This window comes from Vigna unguiculata, chromosome 10, assembly GCF_037176805.1.
Source record: "Vigna unguiculata cultivar grain cowpea cultivar isolate G323 ecotype 2 chromosome 10, ASM3717680v1, whole genome shotgun sequence".
Classification (NCBI taxonomy): domain Eukaryota; kingdom Viridiplantae; phylum Streptophyta; class Magnoliopsida; order Fabales; family Fabaceae; genus Vigna; species Vigna unguiculata.
In genome coordinates, this window is record NC_140801.1 from 49,338,266 (window position 1) to 49,361,792 (window position 23,527).

At 31.4% G+C, this 23,527-nt stretch overlaps 3 protein-coding genes across 6 annotated transcripts; all 3 read left to right on the forward strand.

Annotated features, from left to right (window-relative positions):
* Positions 1-6,101: 6,101 nt before the first annotated feature.
* LOC114166782 (putative serine/threonine-protein kinase WNK6) lies at positions 6,102-10,090 on the forward strand. 3 transcript variants are annotated; one of them, XM_085667656.1, is made up of 8 exons: positions 6,102-6,584; positions 6,655-6,775; positions 7,392-7,429; positions 7,615-7,842; positions 7,932-8,152; positions 8,249-8,406; positions 8,499-8,898; positions 8,977-10,090. In XM_085667656.1, the coding sequence occupies exons 1-8, from the start codon at positions 6,499-6,501 to the stop codon at positions 9,813-9,815; spliced, it is 2,091 nt and encodes a 696-aa protein (XP_085523782.1). In that variant the 5' UTR covers positions 6,102-6,498; the 3' UTR covers positions 9,816-10,090. The 3 variants fall into 3 exon arrangements, with proteins under 3 accessions (XP_085523782.1, XP_027907405.1, XP_027907406.1); XM_028051604.2 differs by having other exon boundaries at positions 6,104-6,775; positions 8,974-10,090; XM_028051605.2 differs by having other exon boundaries at positions 6,104-6,775.
* A 1,701-nt stretch (positions 10,091-11,791) lies between these two features.
* LOC114166783 (protein yippee-like At4g27745) lies at positions 11,792-13,030 on the forward strand. Of its 2 annotated transcripts, XM_028051609.2 has the most exons (3): positions 11,792-11,926; positions 12,019-12,147; positions 12,535-13,030. In XM_028051609.2, exons 2-3 carry the CDS (start codon positions 12,055-12,057, stop codon positions 12,760-12,762), a joined length of 321 nt encoding a protein of 106 aa, XP_027907410.1. In that variant the 5' UTR covers positions 11,792-11,926; positions 12,019-12,054; the 3' UTR covers positions 12,763-13,030. The 2 variants fall into 2 exon arrangements, with proteins under 2 accessions (XP_027907410.1, XP_027907409.1); XM_028051608.2 differs by lacking the exon at positions 11,792-11,926 and having other exon boundaries at positions 11,933-12,147.
* A 254-nt stretch (positions 13,031-13,284) lies between these two features.
* Positions 13,285-16,400, forward strand: LOC114165628 (uncharacterized). Its single transcript, XM_085667657.1, has one exon. It carries the CDS (start codon positions 14,792-14,794, stop codon positions 16,247-16,249), a length of 1,458 nt encoding a protein of 485 aa, XP_085523783.1. The 5' UTR covers positions 13,285-14,791; the 3' UTR covers positions 16,250-16,400.
* Positions 16,401-23,527: the final 7,127 nt, after the last annotated feature.

The window sequence follows — 23,527 nt, forward strand, 5'->3', positions numbered from 1 at the left end:
GTCGTTACTTCTCTTTAAAATTCAATTACTTTAAAAATAAATGGTAAATTACAGTTCAAAATATATTAATTACTTTTATTCTTGCAACCAAAGTGTTACTTTAAAGTACAAACACCGACAAGTACAAATTATTCTAAATATCTTTACATAAAATTAGTTGATCTAAAATTATTGATTTTCACGATTACAGATAAAAGAAAATGAGTTTCTGATTTTCTCAAATGAGTAAAACTAATTATTAGTTGATGTATACACTTAACAAACTCATCCATTTATAAATTGAGAGGTGCTAAAAATTAAATAACTAAATACCAATTATAGAAAAAAAAAAATAGTAACAATAACCATTAAATAGATATGGGGCAGTTGAGTCCACATCAAAACTAACTTAATCACACTACTTATAATATTACGTTAGTTAAACATACCAACTATACTAAGGATATTAGAAGGAATAAAAAAATAGTTTAAATAACTTACCTTGATATTATAATAAGAAGTTAATCACATACCATTTCTTATTAAGTTAAATATATTTAGTCTTTAAATTTTAATGTAAAACAAAATATTGTTTTTATTTTAATCTTTTATACAGTTTGATTCAAACTTTAAAATAAATAGATATAATATATTAATCTAATTATTAAATTTTGTTGGCATATTAAGTTATTTTTGCATTACGAGACTAAAATATTATCTAATAGATGAAAATTAAAAACTATAAATACATTTAAGAATTTCTTACTTCCTATTAAGCAAAACCACATTAAGTTTGCTATGTATGTCTCAAAACATGGTAATATGTGTCTCACAAATCATCATAACGTCATATAGTTAATTTAGGTAATATTTATTTATTATTTTTTTATGATTTAATTATCCACATTCATTTAAACTAAATAAACCTTCTTTTATTAAAGAGGATTCCCCTTTTTGTGTCCACTTTTTAAAATACCGATTTTACCCTTTAAATATAATAATTTATTAAATTTTTAAAAATTGACAGTTACTTTTACAAACTTTTTATAAAACTTTTTATAAAATCATATGTCTTTACTTTTTCTCTTCTTCTTTATTTATCAATAGTTATTCTTTTATCTATTCTGATATATTTCACTTTATTTTTAATAAATATAATTTTAATATATATATATATATATTAACGTAATAACATTATAATATTATCACCTACTAATATAATATCATGTATATTTAAAAAATGCATACACAAGCTATTGCGCCTGTGTTTAGGGATGGCAACGGGGCGGGGCGGGCACGAGTTTCGCTATCTCATACCCATCCCCGTAAAAAAAATTCATCCCCATCCTCATACCCAAATCCAACGGGTATTAAACTTTTGACCCATCCCCATCCCCACCGGGTAACGGGTATAATCTCGTACCCATACCCATTTTCTTACTACTTCAATATTAATTTTAATTAATTTTTATAAAATAATAAAAATTTTATGATAAAGGAAACATAATATTATGAAATATTCAATATTAGAATGATGATTGTTTCTTCCATATCAAATACTTTAAAATAAATTATAATTGTTTACATTTTATATAATAATACCAAATAAAATTTCACGAGAGCTAAAACAATTATTAAATTTGCAAATATTAATGAAACATAATTGATAAAATTTAAAAATATTTTTTAAAAAATATAAAAGAAAAACAAATATTCAAATTAAAATATATTTTAAATGTTTGTTTACTTCAATCTTTTAAATTCTAATAAATCTTTTTTTATACACTAATAAAAGTTATAATACATCATTTGATCAAAATGATACAAAGAACATAATTGATATTTTAAATGTTTGTTTACTTCAATCTTTTAAATTCTAATAAATATCTTTTTTATACACTAATAAAAGTTATAATACATCATTTGATCAAAATGATACAAAGAACAAATAATAATCATAATAAAAGTTTAAAATAAATTATAATTGTTTACATTTTAAATTATAATACCAAATAAAGTTTCATGAGAACCAATACATTTATTAAATTTACAAACATTAATGAAACCTAGTTGATAATATTTAAAAATATTTTTTAAAAAGTATAAGTGAAAAACAAATACTCAAATTAAAATATATTTTAAATGTTTGTTTACTTCAATCTTTTAAATTCTAATGAATATCTTTTTTATATACTAATAAAAGTTATAATACATCATTTGATCAAAATGATAGAAAGAACAAATAATAATCATAATAAAAGTTTAAAACAAATTATAATTATTTACATTTTAGATTATAATACCAAATAAAATTTCATGAGAACCAACACATTTATTAAATTTGCAAACATTAATGAAACCTAGTTGATGAAATTTAAAAATACTTTTAAAAAAATATAAAAGGAAACAAATATTCAAATTAAAATATATTTTAAATGTTTGTTTACTTCTATATTTTAAATTCTAATGAATCTTTTTTTTATACACTAATAAAAGTTATAATACATTACTTAATCAAAATGATACAAAGAACAAATAATAATCATAATAATAAAATTTTAACATAGATCTTGTATCTTTTGAGCTTCAATTATGTTGGATGGTGATAAAAAAATATTAATGACAATTACATTAAACTTTTATATTGTATTAAATAAAAGTTATTTATATAATTATAGTGACAAAATTACAGTATGATTGATAATGAGTTAAAAAATAAAAAATAATTAAATAAAATATATCAAAATAGTATTATACATAATGAAAATAAACAAGAAATAAAAATATTAAAAAATTAACAAATGTTTACAAACAATTTGAGAGACTATTGAAAGAAATCGCACAAAAGAAAATAAATGTATAAAGGGTATGATAAGTTGAAAAATATCTTACAGATCTAAGAAAACTTTTCAAATATCAACATATATATTCAGTAGTTGAGAAATAACAAAAAATGTTTTAGTGAAATAAAAAAGTTATTCAAATGAAACAAAAACTAATAATAAGAATAATAAGTAAATGATTTTTTTTATATTACCTAGTAAACGAAATGTTTGTGCCATTAAATACTTAAATTGAGAGTATTAAACATTTTCATGTGAAAGAAAAATATACATTAAATAAAAATATTAAAAAATAATAGAAATATTCAAATGTGAGACATAAAATTTTTTAATTAACATACATATTTTGAACATAATTACATAAAGATTATGGTAAGATGAAAAATATAATTGAAATGCAAATGAGTTTCATGACAACTAAAATAATTAGAATAAATAAAAAATAATATATATATATATATATGTGTGTGTGTGTGGTTATTTAATTAATTAGGAATATTTTAATAATTTAAACGGGGACGAGTAATATGGCGAAGATATGTATATCCCCATACTCATCCCCACACCCAATTGAAAAAGTCGGGGATTCCCCATACCCATACCCATATCTAGTCAATACGGGGATTCCCCGTCAAAACGGAGACGAATTCGGACAATACCTACGAGAACGAGTTTATTTGCCATCTTTACCTTTGTTACACTACTACTTATTAATATAAATACAAAAAGATAATATGATTCACACGTCTTAGCAACTGATATGCTAAAATCAAGTTATTTTATCAACATAGTAAAGACTTTTTAGGTTTTTGTGTTTATTTCTTCAAATTTTATATTGTCTTCCATCTTGTTCCCTGTTTTAGTTTATTAGTTTTGTGGTTATAGTCTGCTCTTCATTACGGTCGTTGTTGTAATTTACTTCATTTGGTACTTTTCATTTTGTTTTAAAATAGTTAAAACTCAATACCACGATAATGAAAGCATATAAATGAATTCTGAAAATATAAATGCTATAAAGAAATTATTCTAAAATAAAAATCACATCAAAAAGTTATATAGTTCCCTCTTCACTATGGTAATGAAAGCATATAAATGAATTGTGAAAAAAGAAATTGTATAAAGAAGTTATTCTAAAATAAAAATGAAAAGCAAAAGTGGCGTCACCCGGACTTAAACCAGAGACTGAAATTAGACTGACGTGATAACCAACTACACCACGACACCACTTCCTGTGATGAAAATTCAATTTTAAATATTTAATCAAATACAAAAGCTTTTTTAAAACTAAAGAATGAACAACTTGGATAAATTAAATTTTATTGAAAATGAAACGATAAAAAAAAAATAAATAATAGATAATTTTCTTTTTAAATTTCCAAATTTATGAGTGAAACAACTATTTTATTAAGTGAAATAGTTCAAAATGCAGCAATTAATATATCGTGTTATCACTTAATAAATAATGAGTGAACAACAGCCCTAGAGGAATTATAAAAAAAATTATAAAATTGAGTACTTATATATTTGAAAAAAATAATTTTTCTTTATACCATCATATATATACCCTAAAAGAGCCATGCCCAAAAAATAATATTATATCAAAATTTAAAAGATAGTTGATCGTTATCCATCAAAATAAATAATAAATACAAATTGTTGAAAACAAACGAAAACAATTCACCCAAAAACAGGACTTCTGTAAAAATATAAAAATTAAAAATCATATATAAAATCTCAAATTCCATACAAAATTGTAAATGTATTTTCTATAGAACAAAAATAAAAAAAGCACACATAAAAATACCACTGATATAAAAATAAATAAAATCATGTATGCAAACATAAATTTTAACGCATACTCAACACGAAAATCATATAAAAATAGCAATTTGTTTAATTTTAGAGCAGTGTTTCCATCGCAACTTATTTACTCGGTTACTTTTTATTAAAATTTATCGATTTTTCTTAGAAAAAAAATTTAATTACTGATTTAGTCATCAATTTGTTATTGTTTTGTTTTATTTTGATCCTTTTTATTGTTGAGTTGAATTTAGTCATTTAATTTTAAAAAAATTCAAATTAGTCCTTTTATTATTATTTATTTAATTTAGTCTTATTTTTTTAATATAATTTTATCAAGTTAAAATTAAATTAATAACTAAATTTAATTACAATTTATATTAACATGTTAAAACAAATATTTAAGATTTATATATCATATCACTTTAGGTAAGAAAAGAGTATTCAGATAAAATATAAAACTTTAACTAATTTTAATATTTAGATGGAATAATTTGATGTATAAATTAAAAAAAGTTATTTTAATATTTATATATAAATTGTAATTAAACTTAATTAATAATCAAATTGTAATTATTAACTTAATTTAAAATTGAAAAATATAAAATTAGATTATTTAAAAAAAACACTAAATTGAATAGAAATCAATAAAAAAATAAAATTGAACATTTAAAAAAATAAAAGATTAGAGTAAATCAAAAAATAATAAAGAAATTAAAATGAATTAAAATAAAAAATTAGAACACTAAATTACTAATTAAAAAAACATAAGAAAATGATATAATTTTAATAATTTTTTTATAGAGATTCTTAGTCATATTCATGTTTCTATACCAAAAATTATAATGTGAACCAAACTTCCGAAAGCCAAAACTAAAGGAAATGGTTCAAAGCAACATTCTGAGAGTTCCATGGAGCTTCTCTGCAACGTGGAAATCTTAAAGCACCTTTTTAGAATTCACAATTCCGAAGAAACTAATGAAGAAATCTTGCAGCATCTTTATTGATCAATGTAGGTTACTAATTTCTCGTGCAGCGGTGTTCTTAAGCTCAAGGCTCTGCAGTAAAACATTTTATTCTCTCTGTTGCATTCTGATATGATGTGATATATTTTTGGATGATGATACTTTAATCTATTTATTTTTTATTTATTTTTAATCTATAACTTTAATTATTATTAAATCATTATATCACATTATTAAAAAATAAAATTTAATTATAATTGAAGTAATGAGTTAAAAGTAAATAAAAAAATAAATTAAAATATTATTTTTCTATATTTTTCTGTGACTCTTTTCGATTATTGTTGAAAATGCAATGAAAATATGTTATTATGTCTTATGGTTTCTCATTTTGTTGGTTGGTTTTCTTTTTTTAAACCATTTTGTGTTATTTTAATGTAACAATAAAAAGAATTGATCCGTGATATTTTGTCTTTCCATCAACATAAAGATAAAAGTCATCTGATTCTCACCTCAGCATAGCTAAGATGTACGATTTGGTTCCGTTAGTTAGTTCCCAACTTTCCCTTTCTGACAAAACAAAAATAGCACTCTGATTCACCATCATTCACCATCCACCTGTCTGTTCCGGGCTTCTCTTTCGGCTCCACACTTTTCTCGTTTTCTCTCTCTTTTCCCGCCAACCACCTTTCCTCACTCCCCCCTTTTGATATTTTTGCTCAGAAGATTTGATAATGGGAGACCCATCTGGTAAATTTTGAACCTTTGGAAGGTTTTGGTACCTGGGTCGGTGGAAAGAATGGACTTTGAGAGGAAGGTGGAGGTGGTGGGTTTGGTTTGAGGATGAATTTTTGCTATGACATGGAAGGTTGGGTTTTGGATTTAGGTTCATTGCCTCCAACCATTGTCATCGAATGCCGATTCCAGCTGCGATCGGCATTCGATTCCTCCTTCGTTCCGTCCCTACCTTTCTCCATTCCAATCACAAACTAGGCCCCATCCGATAAACATATACTAATAATTAGAAAAAGGAAACAATTTGTCTTAAGAGTTCTGATTGTTTCAGCCACTAGAATGAATTCTGGTGCTGTCTTGATACTGCCCCCGGTGTGCAATGTGTTCGGGACTACGGAGCCTCAGGATTTTGAGGACGAGTTTGCGGAGAAAGATCCAACCGGACGGTATACAAGGGTATTATGACTCCAGTCTCATAAGCACCTTCACACATTATTCGTTTATATGTTTTTTGATTCATTTTTAGTCAACTTCGTTGTTCTTCTAAAGTTTAATAATTACGTGTGTTTGTATATGTGCTAGTTGAGCCAGAGGGATAGTTTTTAAGCAATAGTGATTTGAAATTGATTAGCCGTGTTTTTCTCGTTTGTCTGGATGAGAAGCTTGAAATGCAAGGTATATAAGTTGAAGAAATGACTAGATGGTAGAGACGGTGTATCATGCGCAAAAATGCCTCATCTCCTTCCTTTTGAATTATGGACACTTTTGTGAGGCTTGCAAGTGTGTTATCATTAGAGAAACAGTTATAAATTGGCTGTTTGGTATCTGACATTTTATTTATTAATGCTGTATCTGTGTGAAAGAGAAGTTCACAAATTAAGTTCCACTTTTACTTTGTAATGCGGAAGTGTAAAACCTATCTCATGCTTAAGATTCAATACTACAAATAATCCTCTTTATGAAAAAAATTGCTTTCTGTGAAGGGGATTTCTTTACTTCATTCTACGATTCACTTGTTCATTATATTTGCTGTTAGCTTGACTTTTTTTCTCTTTTTTTGTTTTTGTCTCAGTACACTGAAATCTTGGGAAGGGGTGCCTTCAAAACTGTGTAAGATTTAATGCCTAATCCTTCTCACTTGTATTTTTCTTTCTATATATAATTGTTTGTTCTCATTATCTCTATTTTGTTGTATTTTCTTCCTCGTGTTCTTGGTTAATTTGATTCAGATAAGGCTATTTAATGGCAGTTTTGACTCGTGAAAGCATGCTATTTAATCTCTTTCCCTTTTCCAGTTATAGGGCCTTTGATGAAGTTGACGGAATTGAAGTTGCTTGGAATCAAGTTAAGATTGATGGTCTCTTGCATTCAGTTGATGATCTTGCGAAATTGTATTCTGAAGTTAATCTTTTGAAGTCTTTGAAACATGATAATATCATTAAGTTCTGTGATTCTTGGATTGATGATAAGGAGAAAACTGTTAACATGATTACTGAACTCTTCACATCAGGAAATTTAAGGCAGTAGGTTCTCCTGATTTTTGTCCCCTTTCCTTTATATTATTTGATTGTAACACGCACATATGAAGTTTTTGTACACCTTTGGCTGACAGATATCGCAAGAAGCATAAATATGTTGAAATGAAAGCTATAAAAGGTTGGGCCAGGCAGATTCTTCATGGCTTACTATATCTTCATAGTCACAAGCCACCCATTATTCATAGGGACTTGAAATGTGATAACATCTTTGTGAATGGAAACCAGGGTGAAGTTAAGATAGGGGATCTTGGTTTGGCAATTGTCATGCAGCAACCAACTGCTCGAAGTGTTATTGGTAACATATTACTTCCTGAAATGTGATGTTTTTATCATATTGCTTCCAATGGCACTGAGCTATGCTTGTGTTTGTTGTTTCTCTATTTTACAAAAGGGACTCCTGAGTTTATGGCTCCAGAACTATATGAAGAGTCATACACAGAACTGGTTGACATCTATTCTTTTGGGATGTGCATATTGGAGATGGTCACTTTTGAGTATCCCTATAACGAATGCAAAAATCCAGCTCAAATCTTTAAGAAAGTTACCTCAGTGAGTAAATAAATTATTGGCATATTCATACCGCTTTAACTTAAAATACAAACAATTTAACTTGCTGTGTTGTGATGCATGTCACATTTCAGGGCATCAAACCTGCTTCCCTTAATAAGGTGAGTGATCCTCAAATTAGGCAGTTTATTGAGAAATGTTTGGTTCCAGCATCTGAGAGATTGTCAGCAGAGGAGCTTCTGAAAGATCCATTTCTACAAGTTGAGAATTTAAAGGATCCTGTCCTTTATCCTGTAAAACCACCTAGAAGAACTCTGAGAGCATACTCATTCAAGTCTAATTCTCATTCTATGGACTTGGATAGTGACTACAAACAGTTTGCTATGAGTATCTGTTCGGAAAGCAACCAAGAAAGCCCATATTGTCCTGTTTTTCAGGTTCAGAGGGCAAATATTAACAATGAGTTTAGGTTGAAAGGGACTAAAAATGATGATAACTCCGTATCACTGACCTTGCGCATTGCTGATACATGTGGTGAGTATTTTCTCTTTCCTTCACCTTCACCTTGGCTCGAAAGTTGTTACTGAAAGGTGTTTGTTGTGTTACTAGCAGGTCGGGTGAGGAACATACATTTTCTCTTTTACCTTGATTCAGATACCGCAGTCTCTGTGGCCACAGAGATGGTTGAACATCTGGAGCTGGCAGATCACGATGTACCTTTCATAGCTGAGCTTATTGATTACTTGATAATGAAACTTCTCCCCTGGTGGAATCCTTCGCATGATCGTTGGGTATGTGGTGAAATAAATCCTAATATAGATGCCCAAAACTTAATGGGAGGATGGCCATGGGCTTCTGCCATACCAAGTAGTGTTCCCTGTGATTTGGTTATTGAGGAGGATGGCTACTCTCGGACTGATACAACCCCCAAAGAAGATTTTGTGGCAGCCGATAAGAACAGCTTAATAGAAGAAAGTGGTGATAAGGCTACTTTTGAGGGTGGTTATCATTCACAAAGATCTGAAGCTTCTGAGGTAGTTGTTGAGAATGCTTCAATGAAAGATGATAGTTGTCATTATTCCAATGTTGATGCAAGTTCAAAGTGCTTAAATAGTAGGTCCATCTCTGAACTTGAGCTTGGGGATGAATATTATGAAGACTGTAAATTGCAACAAGAAAATTATTGTAGTGGGGAAGAAGTTGTGATAAATGAATACCCAACGAACTCGGGGTCAGTTCTGGGAACATCTACTAATGTTGGGAGCCAAAGAAGTAGCTGTTCTTATGTGTCTTCAGCAGTAGAGGAGATTGATCTTGAGCTACAATTTGAACTTGCTGTAATTGAGACACACTATCAGCATTGGATTGATGAACTCAACGAAATGAAGTTGGAGGCACTGGAATCCACCAGAAGGAGATGGATGGCCAAGAAGAAACTGGGTGTTCGGTGATTTTGAGCTTGTTGATTGACCTCTTGTTAACCCTTGTCGAAATTGTTTCACTGTAAAGTCCGTGTTGTGATCTTAACTGTACTTTGTATATTGGATGTGGCTCTTTTTAGTGAGTGTCCTTACCCTCAACCTACTTTTTCCCTTAGAGATATTTCTCAATCTCTCATTAGCATAATGTAGGAGATGCGTCTTAAGAAATTTTATAGTTCTAGAAGACACATTCTCATGGAGACACTTTGCTATTTTAGTATAATTTTCACCATTACAGCTTTGCATACCACCATTCTTGCATACAATTAATCTTCTTCCCTCCCCGAAACAATCATCACATAAAGTACTTTGTTTTCGGTTTAAAAGAAAACCAATGTGTCTTCAAGGCAGATTTGGTTAAGAAATTAGCAAGTGGGAAGCTTTTTTATTTTGGTATATAAGAGCATACATACTCTTCTAAAATCTAACAATATTTCTCAGTCTGTGAATTTGAAAAGAGGGCATATTTCTTTTATTGTTATCTGGTCCCTCATTCGTCAATGAAACGATATAAATGCGGAGTGGTTCACTTAACACCCCAAGAAATGATTAATTAACACCAAAACCAATATAATTAGAAAAATGAACGTGTTATTAGTTGGTGTTTGCCACCAAAACTCAACATACTCACTCCCAATTAGTATATCAATGGAACAGGTAGAGTACGAGCACTAACTACCTTATATCCTATATTATAGATAAATATTCATCTTATATCCGTTCCTAGATGTGTGCAGCCGTAATACAAATATCTGCACATATCTATGGATATTTAAAAAAAAAATTCTAAAAACATTTAACAACATATATGAACTATAAAGTCAAATAAAATTTAATACATTATTATCATAAATTTCAAACAAATTCCAAATCAATTTAAATTCATATAAGACCAAGTAAAATTACAAAAGTAAATATTAAATAAGTTTAGCACAATAAAAGTTCTTTAATTAATGAAATTAGGTCACAATCTCAATCTTTTTTACTAATACATATATATATATATATATATATATATATATATATATATATATATATATATATATATATTTGTGTGTGTGTGTATGAAGGTATTATGGTAAATTAGAATTTAACGGTTACAAGTATCTACAGGTATGGATACTATGATACTTATAACCTTTGAGTATAAAATACTGGTATATGATATTTGTAGATATTCATTTTCTATTTGTCGGAGATTTTGTTTTGAGATACGGTTGGAAGTCCTACATCGACTAGAGATAAGACCAATTCATAATATAAAGTAAGGTGCAAACCTCACCTTATAAGCTGATTTTGTGGATTGAGTTAGGGTTAAAACTCACTTCTAATATATACCAAAGGTACGAAGTTTTATACTCTCTGCATGCTTTAATCAAATATGATAAAGTTTGTATATTTCTTTATCAGTGATAGGGTTCAAATAGTTTTAAAATTCTTAGGTCAAGTTTACGAAAAAAATAACATAAGAACTTTGATTACGTTTCTACAAATTAGACACTAAAAACGTACACTTCCGTTTTTATAAAACGTGGGTATACCCAACTTTAAGCATACCCAATGCATAAACCATTACAAAAAACACAAGGGCAAAGGCAAGTTTTATTTCTACTTAGAAGATGGTAAATGCAAACACATTAATAGAATACACAACTCCTTGATCAATTGGTGGCATTTTCAGAGGAATCTTTGTTTGCATTGATTCTAGTTTTACATTTTGTGGCGTTTTCAAAGTATGCGTTTCTTCTCTCATGTGTTTATGCTTAAAGGAAAACGTAGCTTTTGAAGCAACAAATAACATTTGTTAAAGAATTGCATCAATTTCTTACCAAACTATTTTAGTACATTTCCTATGCCATCACAATCAACACCTTTTATTTAAATAAAACTCTCAATTATCAAAGTCTTTTATAATCTGCGTCACTCAATTACCCTCTTAGACATATTCTTTTCTTCAAAATGTTTCATTGTGATTGACGTCACATAGTTTGGTTAGGTACGTATCTTGCACTTCAATCAGCCTTGAAGACACTGTTTGATACCCATTTGACAAATCAAATCATGGCCATTGTCACTCGTTGGTAAGATAGGTTTGAGGCTTCTATTGTTTGGTCACTTTTCTATTATTGAGTCTTTGACCAACCTTTTCCTTTGCACTTTTATTTATGAGTAGTAGGAGCAAAAGTGGCAGTGGCAGGCAAATACATCAATGGCGGAGTTGATGGGATCACGGGCATACTGCTGCTTTAGGTGCCAGAACCTTGTTGCTTTCCATGATGATATTGTTTCCAAAGATTTCCAGGTGAACTTTCTCTTGCATTTTTGGCATTTTCTTCAATTTTATGATAGATTTCTGGATTGAAATGGATGATTCATTTGAACCAATCAGAATAGGATCTGTTGCTTCTAAATTATCAACTAATCAGCAGTTGAAACTGCTAATTACTAAAGAGATGATTCCCTTGAGATGTTAAATCAATCATAAAAAAACTTCTAATATAGTTGTTGAGCTAAAGATTAAGATTCATATACCCGTATTAATCATCTCAAAAACCTTTGAATTTAACCTGATCATAGTGAAGCGATTCACTTAGAGTTTTTAGCATTTTCAATTTCCTTCAAACTGGTCAGGGTTTTTGCTTTTATGTTCTTTGAATAACCTAGGATTTTCAAGAGTTATCTGTAACAGGCAACAAATGGTAGAGCATTTTTATTCTCTCACGCAATGAACATTGTTTTGGGTCCTAAAGAGGATAGACAGCTTATCACTGGTCTTCACACAGTGGCTGATGTGTATTGCTCTGATTGTGGAGAGGAACTTGGCTGGAAATATGTTAAAGCTTTCGAGGAAACACAGAAGTACAAAGAAGGAAAATGTGTGCTAGAGAAGTTCAAGATAGTCAAGGGCAATGGATAGTAAACAGACTTTACTGTTTTAGATCCAAACCATCTGATCTCAATTGTTCATATGTTGGTTATGAAGTTCTTGCAAAGACCAGGGGGGAAAGGAATTTAATTTGTTCAAATTTCAAAAGATGATTTTAGTCACTCTAATTTGTTTCTTGATGAAATAATTTGTTAAATGATTTCTCCCCTGGTATGAACAGTTGGTTGGTCCTTTTTCATGTAGAAAAGATTCTTTTCAAGAAAATTACGAAGATCACTTATTGGTCCTGGTACATAAAGTTTCGCAACTAGCACAAGCCTCTTGTTTCTGCACTTTATCAGCCAAAATCACTATATAGGCATTTATAAATATTATGATTTTACAGATAAGTTTATGAATCAATTCTTCATATATATTATAAGCTTATTTAGTAAAATGTTTTACTTGTATTGAACAGATACTTGATTAATCTGTTTAGGAAAGTTGAGACATTGTAGCTCTCAATTAAGCATATAGGGCCCCACAAATATATACTGGTTGTGCCCCATATTGAAACAGGATGTACTGTCTGAAATATGTGCTATTTGTAGTCCTTTCTGTCATAAATAGATTGATTTTCCTTTCAAGGGGTAAAGTATAGTGTATAAGCATGGCACGTCTTTTGCTGTTTCAGAGTCTAATCATCTATATCTAAGCGGTTGGAGTATTTCAAATGGTGTATAGTCCTTAAGAACTTTAGCAGTTTTTTCTCTGATGGTATAATCCTCAAGAAATTGAAGTGGACCATACAATTGTTTATGTAAAATTTGCAACTTCAATTACTCCAATAGTGAAGCTACATACAAACTTAAGTTTTAAGAATTTCATAAACTAGTCGAAAGATGGTCCCAATGTGGTTAAGAAAAATGGTGTTTATTTGCATTGACAAATTGCTGTCCACTGAAGCTTTTGCATGACAAGTCATAGTTGAATAAGACGGAAGTGTTGACTGTCAGAGTCAGTTCTTTCAATTGTGGGGTATGTTGTGTGCAGAACTCTTGCAGTAGTTATTCATCTGAATCAAACACACGAAACTAATTCCAATGCAATGTTACTTTAGAACCATCGCTTGTTAAAATAGTTCCCATAATTGTAGTGTTATTCAGAATAGTCCTGCTATTCAGTTAATTAAGAGACTTAGAGGTGAAGTGAAAGGTTAATAATATGTCTAGAAACACATTGACAAAACAAGAATTGCGTAAAATTACAACTATTAACTTCCAATAATCATGTTCAAAATGTAAAAGTTTAAGAAAAACCAATAAAAATGTGGGTGTAATAGAGGCTTCTTTGTGTTAAAAACTTCCATGTTGACATAATCTAAATAACAGCAAAAATACAAATTGATTTATCAACTTTTCCCCATCCAGTAACTTTCAGTTCTTCCTTTCTTTCCTTCTTCGTTTCTCTGAAATTTAAGAACAATCAACGCTTTTGCAAATGTGAATTAAAGACAGTGAGGAGCTTATTTTTCTTCTTCCAATCGTGCCAAGATATGAAACTGATTTATCTTCACTGGACTTTAGAGTTGGACAACATCATTAACAAATCAATTAACTACCAAATCTGCATGTGGCATATGGAACTACTGGAAGAATGTTATAAGAGTTGTTGTATGAAATATTACTGAACAAACTATGTTTTCATTGATTCACTTTCACACTGGTTCAGTGATTTTTCTCAACATTTTCCTCTCCTCTACCACATAATGTATTCGTTTATACCTTCTGCCACTGTTATATATGCTGATGGAAAGTCCAAATTCTGAGGGGTTCTTCGTTAGAAACTCCATCTTAGACATTGACCATTAAGTCATTGATCGTTATATGAACAAAACACGTTGTAGTATGAACCGGTTGAAGTTTTATATATGAAAACACTTAATTATGCCAACATACATAAATGTATTCGTAAAAGTTTTCTGAAGTTGTATATTTGAAAACGCTATTAATTATGCCAACATACACAAATGTGATTCCAGCAGCATTACCAAAACCTTAATTTCAACGAACTATCTCATATGGCAATGCGAAACATCCGCAAAAATCTCAGGTTCGTCTCAATTCTTCACTCTTGTAATTCTACCTTTCACTGTTCTCTCTTCTTCTCCAACACCCCACCTTCAAGTTCAGCCACACCCCTTCTTTCCCCTCCCCGCTTGGCAAGCTATTTGCTTTTCTCATTTGGGTGTTCAACTCTTTGTTTCCCCCATCACCCTTTTACGGTTTCTTCAACTTTTCGCTCTAATGTTGATAATGGGCACTCGCGCTTCAATCTTAATTTGCACTTTCGTACTCGCATGTATTTTTGTACGCGTACGTGTACTCCTTTCTGGGGTAGGCCTCTTGCTACTTCAGAGCAGGTTTCTCAAATCATTGCGCTGATTCGTGAGGATGGGGATGATTTGGTAACCAAGTTGAATAGTATGAACGTGTGTTTGTCTGATGCGTCAGTTGTTGACATTTTTCAGATATTAGCCAGTGAAAGAGTGTCGGCATTGCAGTTCTTTGATTGGCTTAAAGGTTCCGATCCTGATATTTGTTGTGATCCGGATATAGGTTGCTTGTTTGTTAATAACTGTGGGTTGTTGGGGAATTATGAGGCAATGGTTCCCGTTTTGCGTGAATTTAGCCTTAAAAGGATGTTTTTGGGAATGAAGGCTTTTGGGTTTTTGCTGGATTTAGGTTTGGACAAGACTTCTAGTATGAAATGTGTGAAAAAGATTATGACCGTGTTCAATGAGGTTGGCGGGGTTTATCAAAGTTTTGGAGTTCAGTTGTTGATCGAAATGTTTGGTCTTTCAGGATCGTTTGAGATAGCTGAGTTTGTGATAAGAACAGATGGTAGGAAGATGAAGAACTATCATGTGCTAATGAGGATAATGTGTAAGAGAGGTGATTGCAAAAGAGTAGGAGATTTGGTTAAGGAGATGGAGAGAAGTGGCTGTGATATGAATGCAGGTACGTATAATTTGCTCCTCAGTTGTCTATGCAAGAGTGGTAAAATCGATGAAGCTTGGCTAGTGCTTGAAGCTATGGAGAAAAATTATGGTTTAACTGATGTGCACAGCTTTGGTATTCTTATTAACACTTTTTGTAAGAGGTATCAATTTGATTTAGTTATGAAGCTTCTTGATAAAATGACTCTGAAGGGTATTGAACCTAGTATTTTAACTCATGCTGCGATAATAAAGTCCTATTTTGAATCAGGAAAGTACGAGGAAGCACATGTGTATGTGATTGGTTCTGCAGATAACCTTAGCTATTCTAGCAATGCAAACTACAGCTTGCTTGCTACCCTTCATTTGAAGAATGGGAATGTGCTGCTTGCCAGTAAGGTTCTTTCTGAGATGATGGACAAGGGTCTTAAACCTAATTTTTCAGCATACAAAAAAATTAGGACGCATCTCGAGAAGAAAGCTGAAAAAGATTTGTCTATGGAATTATCAAGAAGATACTTGAGCTTGATTGAAAAATGAAGAAAGATTCTGAATTTAAATGACCAGATGCTGTAATTCCATTCATGTTTGCTTAATAGTTGCTGTTCTGCCATTTTGCTGATTTGGTCATTGATAAGTCTCCATTTGTTCATATTTTTCTAGATTAATTGCACTTTCTTGGGATTTCTTTTTGCTTTTGTTTCTTTGCTTAAGGACAGATTTGGTTTTCCTTCAATAAATTGTAGTTTTTCTAAATCTTTGTTAATTTGGGATTCTAAATCATTGAAGAACAACTTGTGAAATGCTCAACGTGTTAAATGACTTGTTGCTACCAATTGAAGACTTACTGGAAACTGCTGAACCAACACACATGCAACTTGCTGCTGCCAAGAGAAAGAAACACTTTGAGTTCAACTTTAGTTTTTATTTCTGTTGAGAATAAAGAAGATAGGGATTGAGATTAATCTCCCTTGTGTATAAACCACACATAGGATAATCTATTTATAATAGAGAGAGGTACAAGTAAAAAGAGTAACTGAAAATAAAAAGATTAAATAGAAGATATTGTTTGATATTGTGGTTATCAATATCTAACAATATCTTAATAATATCAAACTATATCTAACACTCCCCCTCAAGCTGGAGCATACAAATCGTATGTGCCAAGCTTGTTACAAATATAATCAATTCTAGGCCCCCGTAAAGACTTCGTAAAAATATCTGCTAACTGATCACTTGAGTTAACAAACTCAGTCTTGATGTCTCCAGACATAACCTTTTCCCGAACGAAATGACAATCAATCTCAATGTGTTTAGTCCTCTCATGAAAGACAGGATTAGAGTTAATATGAAGAGCAGCTTGATTGTCACACACAAGTGTCATTTGAGTAACATCTCCAAATTGTAACTCTTGAAGCAATTGCTTGAGCCAAAGAAGTTCACAGGCAGCTGAGGCCATAGCTCTATATTCTGCTTCTGCACTGGATCTTGCTACAACACTCTGTTTCTTACTTTTCCATGAGATCAAGTTACCACCAATGGAGACACAATACCCAGATGTAGATCTTCTATCAGAAGGAGATCCTGCCCAATCAGCATCTGAATAGCAAACAACTCTTGTATGGTTATTAGAACCATATAACAATCCTTTTCCAGGAGATTTTTTAATATACTTCAAGATGCGAATGACTGCATTCCAATGATCTTCACATGGAGAATTAAGAAATTGGCTTACCACACTGACTGCAAAGGAAATGTCAGGACGAGTAACGGTAAGATAATTCAATTTCCCAACCAATCGTCTATACTGCTCAGGATCAGATATAGGCTCCCCCTGATTTGGTAGAAGTTTAGTATTGGGATCCATGGGTGTATCAACAGACTTTGAACTCATCAATCCAGTTTCCTCCAGAATATCCATGGCATACTTTCTTTGAGATATAAAAATACCATCATTGGACTGTGCCACCTCAATACCCAAGAAATATCTGAGTTTGCCAAGATCTTTGGTTTGAAAATGGTGACAGATATGTTGTTTCAACTGAGAGATGCCATGGTTGTTACTCCCTGTAAGAACGATGTCATCAACATATACTATCAAGTAAACACATCCAACACTCGAGTGTTGATAAAAAACAGAATGATCTGTTTCACACCGAGTCATACCAAATTGTTGAACAACATTGCTAAATTTTCCAAACCAGGCCCTAGGAGATTGTTTTAGGCCATATAGTGATTTGCGAAGACGACATACCATCTCAGAAGACTCCCCCTGAGCAACAAACCCAGGAGGTTGCTCCATATAGATTTCCTCTTGCAAATCACCATTGAGGAAAGCATTCTTAACATCCAGTTGATAAAGAGGCCATTGTTTAAGAGCAGCCATGGCGATAAATAAACGAACAGAAGCCATCTTTGCCACGGGGAAAAAGTATCTCCATAATCCAACCCAAAAATTTGAGTATAACCTTTGGCTACAAGACGAGCTTTGAGGCGATCAATAGTACCATCAGGTCCAACTTTGATAGTAAACACCCACCTGCAACCAACAACAGATTTCCCAGATGGCAACGGGACCAGTTCCCAAGTTCCACTATTATGAAGAGCACTTAATTCATCTGCCATGGCCTGACGCCAACCAGGATGGGCTAAAGCGTCACAGACAGTTTTTGGAATGGTCACAGAAGAAAGAGAGGAAAGACATGTATAAAAAGGTAATGACAAGCGATGATAACTCAAAGCAATATAATGGGGAGAGGGATTACGGGTAGAACGCATACCTTTTCGGAGGGCAATGGGAAGGTCAGACTCAGGTGTCAGAGCCGGAGGAGACAGAGTAGTTGGCACTGGAGTGGAGTCACATGGTGGTGGTTGTGATCGATTACGGCGACTATAAACCTGAAGAGGTGGTGGAGGAGCAGGTGACTGTGGAGCAGGAACCGAGGGTGAAGAAGACACAGTAAGAGGGTCACAAACAATAGGAACATTAAAGGTATTAGAAGAGTTGTCAGGATTGGATGGAGTCAGAGGTGAAGATTGACTCTTAAAATAAAGGGAGAACTCATTAAAGGTGACATCTGCAGACACAAAATAACGGTTAAGAAAAGGAGAAAAACATTTGTATCCTCTTTGTGATCTTGTAAACCCTAAGAAAACACACTTATGTGATCTAGGAGAAAGCTTGTCAAGACCAGGACTAAAATTATGAACAAAACATGTAGACCCGAAAACTCTTAAAGGTAAGGGATGAAGAGGTTCATGAGGGAATAAAATGGAGTGAGGTATGTTATTCTTTAAAACCGAAGAAGGCATACGATTAATGAGATAACAGACAGTAAGAATGGCATCACCCCAGAAATGTTCAGGAACCTCGCCATGAATTAAAAGTGTGCGAGTGGTTTCCATAAGATGTCTATTTTTACGTTCAGCTACACCATTTTGTTGAGGGGTATAAGCACAAGAAGTTTGATGCAGAATGCCGTGAGAAGCCATAAATTGTTTGAAAGAATGAGAAAGATATTCACGGCCATTATCACTACGCAAAACTCTAATAGAAACACCGAACTGAGTTTTAATTTCATTAAAAAAAGATTGAAAGATATGAAATAATTCCGAACGATGTTTCATTAGAAATAACCAAGTGCATCTGGAGTAATCATCAATGAAAGTAACAAAGTATTGAAAACCTAAAGTAGACTTAACACGGCTAGGACCCCAAACGTCAGAGTGAACCAAGGCAAAAGGGGACGAAGTATCACGTGTGACACTACGAGGAAAAGAAGTACGAGTATGCTTGCCTAATTGACACGACTCACAATCCAAACGAGACAACTTGGACAAGGCAGGGACAAGCTGTTGTAACTTGGCAAGGCTTGGATGACCAAACTGAGCATGAATAAGAGAGGGAGACTCCATAACTGCACCAATGTGTGTAGAGGGACGGAGATGATAAAGACCATGAGACTCATATCCTGTGCCAATCACCTGTTTCGAACTCCGATCCTGTAAACAGACAAAATTGTTGGTAAAAGAAACAACACAATCAAGAGAACGAGTTAGGCGACTGATGGACAACAGGTTAAAAGGAGACCCAGGGACATAAAGAACATTATCAATGGTTAAAGAAGGAAAAAGTTTAACAGTGCCAACACCATGAGATGAGACTCTAGAACCATCAGCTAGTGTAACAGAAGGTAAAGGATTAGTAGAGGATAAAGAAGAGAGTTCAGAACTGAAAGAGGCAGCGGAAGACGCCATAGAGGAACTGGAAGACACGCGGCTTCGAATGGCGCGTGAGGGATGATCAAAACTGCATGGTCGCCGGTCGGAACTAACACTCCGGCGACGACAACGGTGGTGGCAACTTCGGCGGCGGCTCCGGCAGCGGCTCCGTCGACGGCTCCGGCGACGGCTCCGGCGGCTCCGGTGGCAGCAGCGGCGGTGGAGGAGGCAGCGATAGCGGAAAAAAAAAACCTTAAGCTCTGATACCATGTTGAGAATAAAGAAGATAGGGATTGAGATTAATCTCCCTTGTGTATAAACTACACATAGGATAATCTATTCATAATAAAGAGAGGTACAAGTAAAAAGAGTAACTGAAAATAAAAAGATTAAATAGAAGATATTGTTTGATATTGTGGTTATCAATATCTAACAATATCTTAATAATATCAAACTATATCTAACAAGTTCTTAGTGTTCTCTGTACGTTTCCAGAACTGAATTCAATACAAGTTTAATTGTTCTTCTCAATTGCTTCTTTCTTTATTTGTTTCTGCACTGTCTATTCATTGTTAATTATCATTTACTGTTTTTATTTTTTTCCCATTTTCGTTTTCTTTACAATGCCTTCAATTCCCTTTGTTAAATCTGAATTACAAAACCCAGAACATGATCATGTGCATTCACAGCATTGCATTATACTAGTTGCAATTTCTGATTGAAAACTGTTTTCTAAGTGGTTTAGGATTTTATCATAGATACTGCTGTCTATGTGGATCCTGTTCCTAATTGCAATTTTGAAGATATTCATGTTTCAGCTCATGATTATATCGTTTGTGATGACATTTCTGAAAATAGTGTTGTTCCGTTTGTGCTTGTGATATGGAACTGCTGGAGGAATTTTAAAGAGCTGTATGAAATATTACTGAACAAACTATCTTTTCATTGATTCACTTTCGCACTGGTTCAGTAATTTTTCTCAACATTTTCCTTTCCTCTACCCTATAATTTATTTGTTTATACCTTCTGCCACTGTTATATATGCTGATGGAAAGTCCAAATTCTGAGGGGTTCTTCTTTAGAAACTCCACCTTAGACAAATCGTAACATGTACAGAACATATTATAGTATGAACCTATTCTGTTGAAGTTTTATATTTAAAAATACTATTAATTATGCTAACATACATGAATGTATTCCTAAAAGTTTTCCGAAGTTGTATAAAATAAGTGAATATTCTAAATCTGATCAAACAGACAGAAACTTCGTTTCAGTCAATAGAGCTCAGAAACATTTCCCTTCCTCTCTGTTGTATTGCCTTGTTGTCTGCCACATACACACACATATTCATAGTTTACAGGTGTATATTTTTCAAATATATCAGTCTTTTTTTATTCTGTTTGCCACGTTCTTACTGTTATTGTATGCATGATGTTATATTTTATTTCATTTTGTTTTCTGCATATTATTATAATACTTGATAAAAACAAATATAAAACTCCTGCTGCACTTATTTCAGGCAAACAATTGTTTGATGAAATGAAAATGTTGTTCAAAAAACTAGATAATATACTAATATTAACCTAAACCAGAGAGCCAACTCAATCTGTTGAGTTTTTTAACCATGCAGAAAACATCTTGATGTTTGAAAATACTTTAATTGTACCAACATACATGAACATGTTCCTGAGGTTGTATAATAACAATGGATAGTGTAAAGTGGATCCAACAAACAAGAACTAAGTTCAGCTCATAGAGCTTAGCATTTGCAAGAATTGCAACATTTATCTATTGTGTTTTTCTCTGGAGTCTATTAATTTAATATATTTAAGTGACTAAGTTGTTCTGTACTGAATCAAGAAAGGTGATATGTGTCTCTGTTAGTAAACAAATCTTCTCTCTCTGCTGTGATGCTAAGTGTATTGCAAGAAAGGTCACAACATAATGAAGAGTCTTACATGTATGTTAAGATAACATTATTATTGGATCAATCATCCTATTCCAGATCATTATGTTGACAATATTTTATTCTAGCCTATTTAAGTTTAAACAGTATTTCATTATTTTGATTCTTTTGACACTTTCTTGTTATTATTATTATTATACCAGTGAATTTTTGTTTTTATGTGAGTCCTGTGAATGGTTTATATATATATATATATATATATATATATATATATATATATATATATATATATATATATATATGATGTTTTTAAGCATAAAAATGTTCAACATGCTTTATATTTAACAAGAGTTGAATTGTATTGATCTAGAGAATTTTCTTTATAAAATGGCACTATTGGTGGGCCATGATACCATTGTGCTGAAAAATGAAATTTATAATTTGATAAAATACTATTTCCTTTTATTACAATAATATGTTATAGCTCCAAAAAAATTTGATGACCATGTCAATTTAAAAAAGATTTAATTAAGTTTTTATTTCTTCACAGATTAAAAACTTTTAATTAAGTTCTTGATAGTTATTTTTATCTTCAAACTTTTTTATACATTTTAATTACATATTTTCTATTTAACTTTTTTATTAATTAAATAATATGATTGTTTTACTCGGTCCTCCTCGTACTTATCTTTATTACAAAGAAGCACAATAATTGACTTCCATTAAAAATATGTTGGATTTTTCTATGGTTTATATTAATAGAATAATGATATTTAAATTCACTTTTAATTTATTATTTAAATTAATTTTCAATTATTTATTTTAATTTTTTTAATAATGTGATGTAATGATTTAAAAATAATTAAAATAATAAATTAAAAATAGGTCAAAATATTATTATTCTGATAACAATAATAACTTTTTAATTCTTATAAGTAATAACATGAGAACTAGTGGAAAGCATGATTTTACAAATTTTTAATAAAGAAATCAAAGTCTTTTATCAGTTACATTAATTATAAAACCTTATATTTGTTAACACTTGTAAGTAAAATAACAATACAAAATAATACTCATGTCACTTTTTTAACAGGAAAAATAAAATTATAAGCCAAATTTTTTATTAAAGACTTAATTAAAAATTCTCAAACTATAAGAAAAATTGAAACTTAATTGAATCTTTCAAAAGTAAATTGCCTAAACAATTTCATCAAAAGGATAATAACCTAATGTTTGAAGCTAATATATTAAGTATGCTTGGAGGAATTTTTCTTTGATTTTAAAAAAGTAAAAACACAATCTTTCATAAGTCAAATTAATTTATACAACTTCTTTTACACACCTTTAATTTATTTTTATTTGAACTCTATCTTCTAACACATTATGCAAGTTGGCACAAAAATCAGAAGCATTATTCTCATGCCTAAATTCAATAGTTCAATAGTACTTCATTCTGCATGATCGATCGTATTCGATACTTGCGTCTTCGTCAATCATTCCAAGTACCCTACAACAACTTGAACAATATTTAAACCAAAATAACAAAACATTTCTAACTTTCTTGTTTTGTTATGTGGAAATAGAGCATCGTCTTTATCCCACTCACTCATCAATCACAACACAATTTCGTGAAACCTACTTCTCTTTTTTACTTCTTTAAAATCCAACTTTTTTTCATCTTTCACACTTCA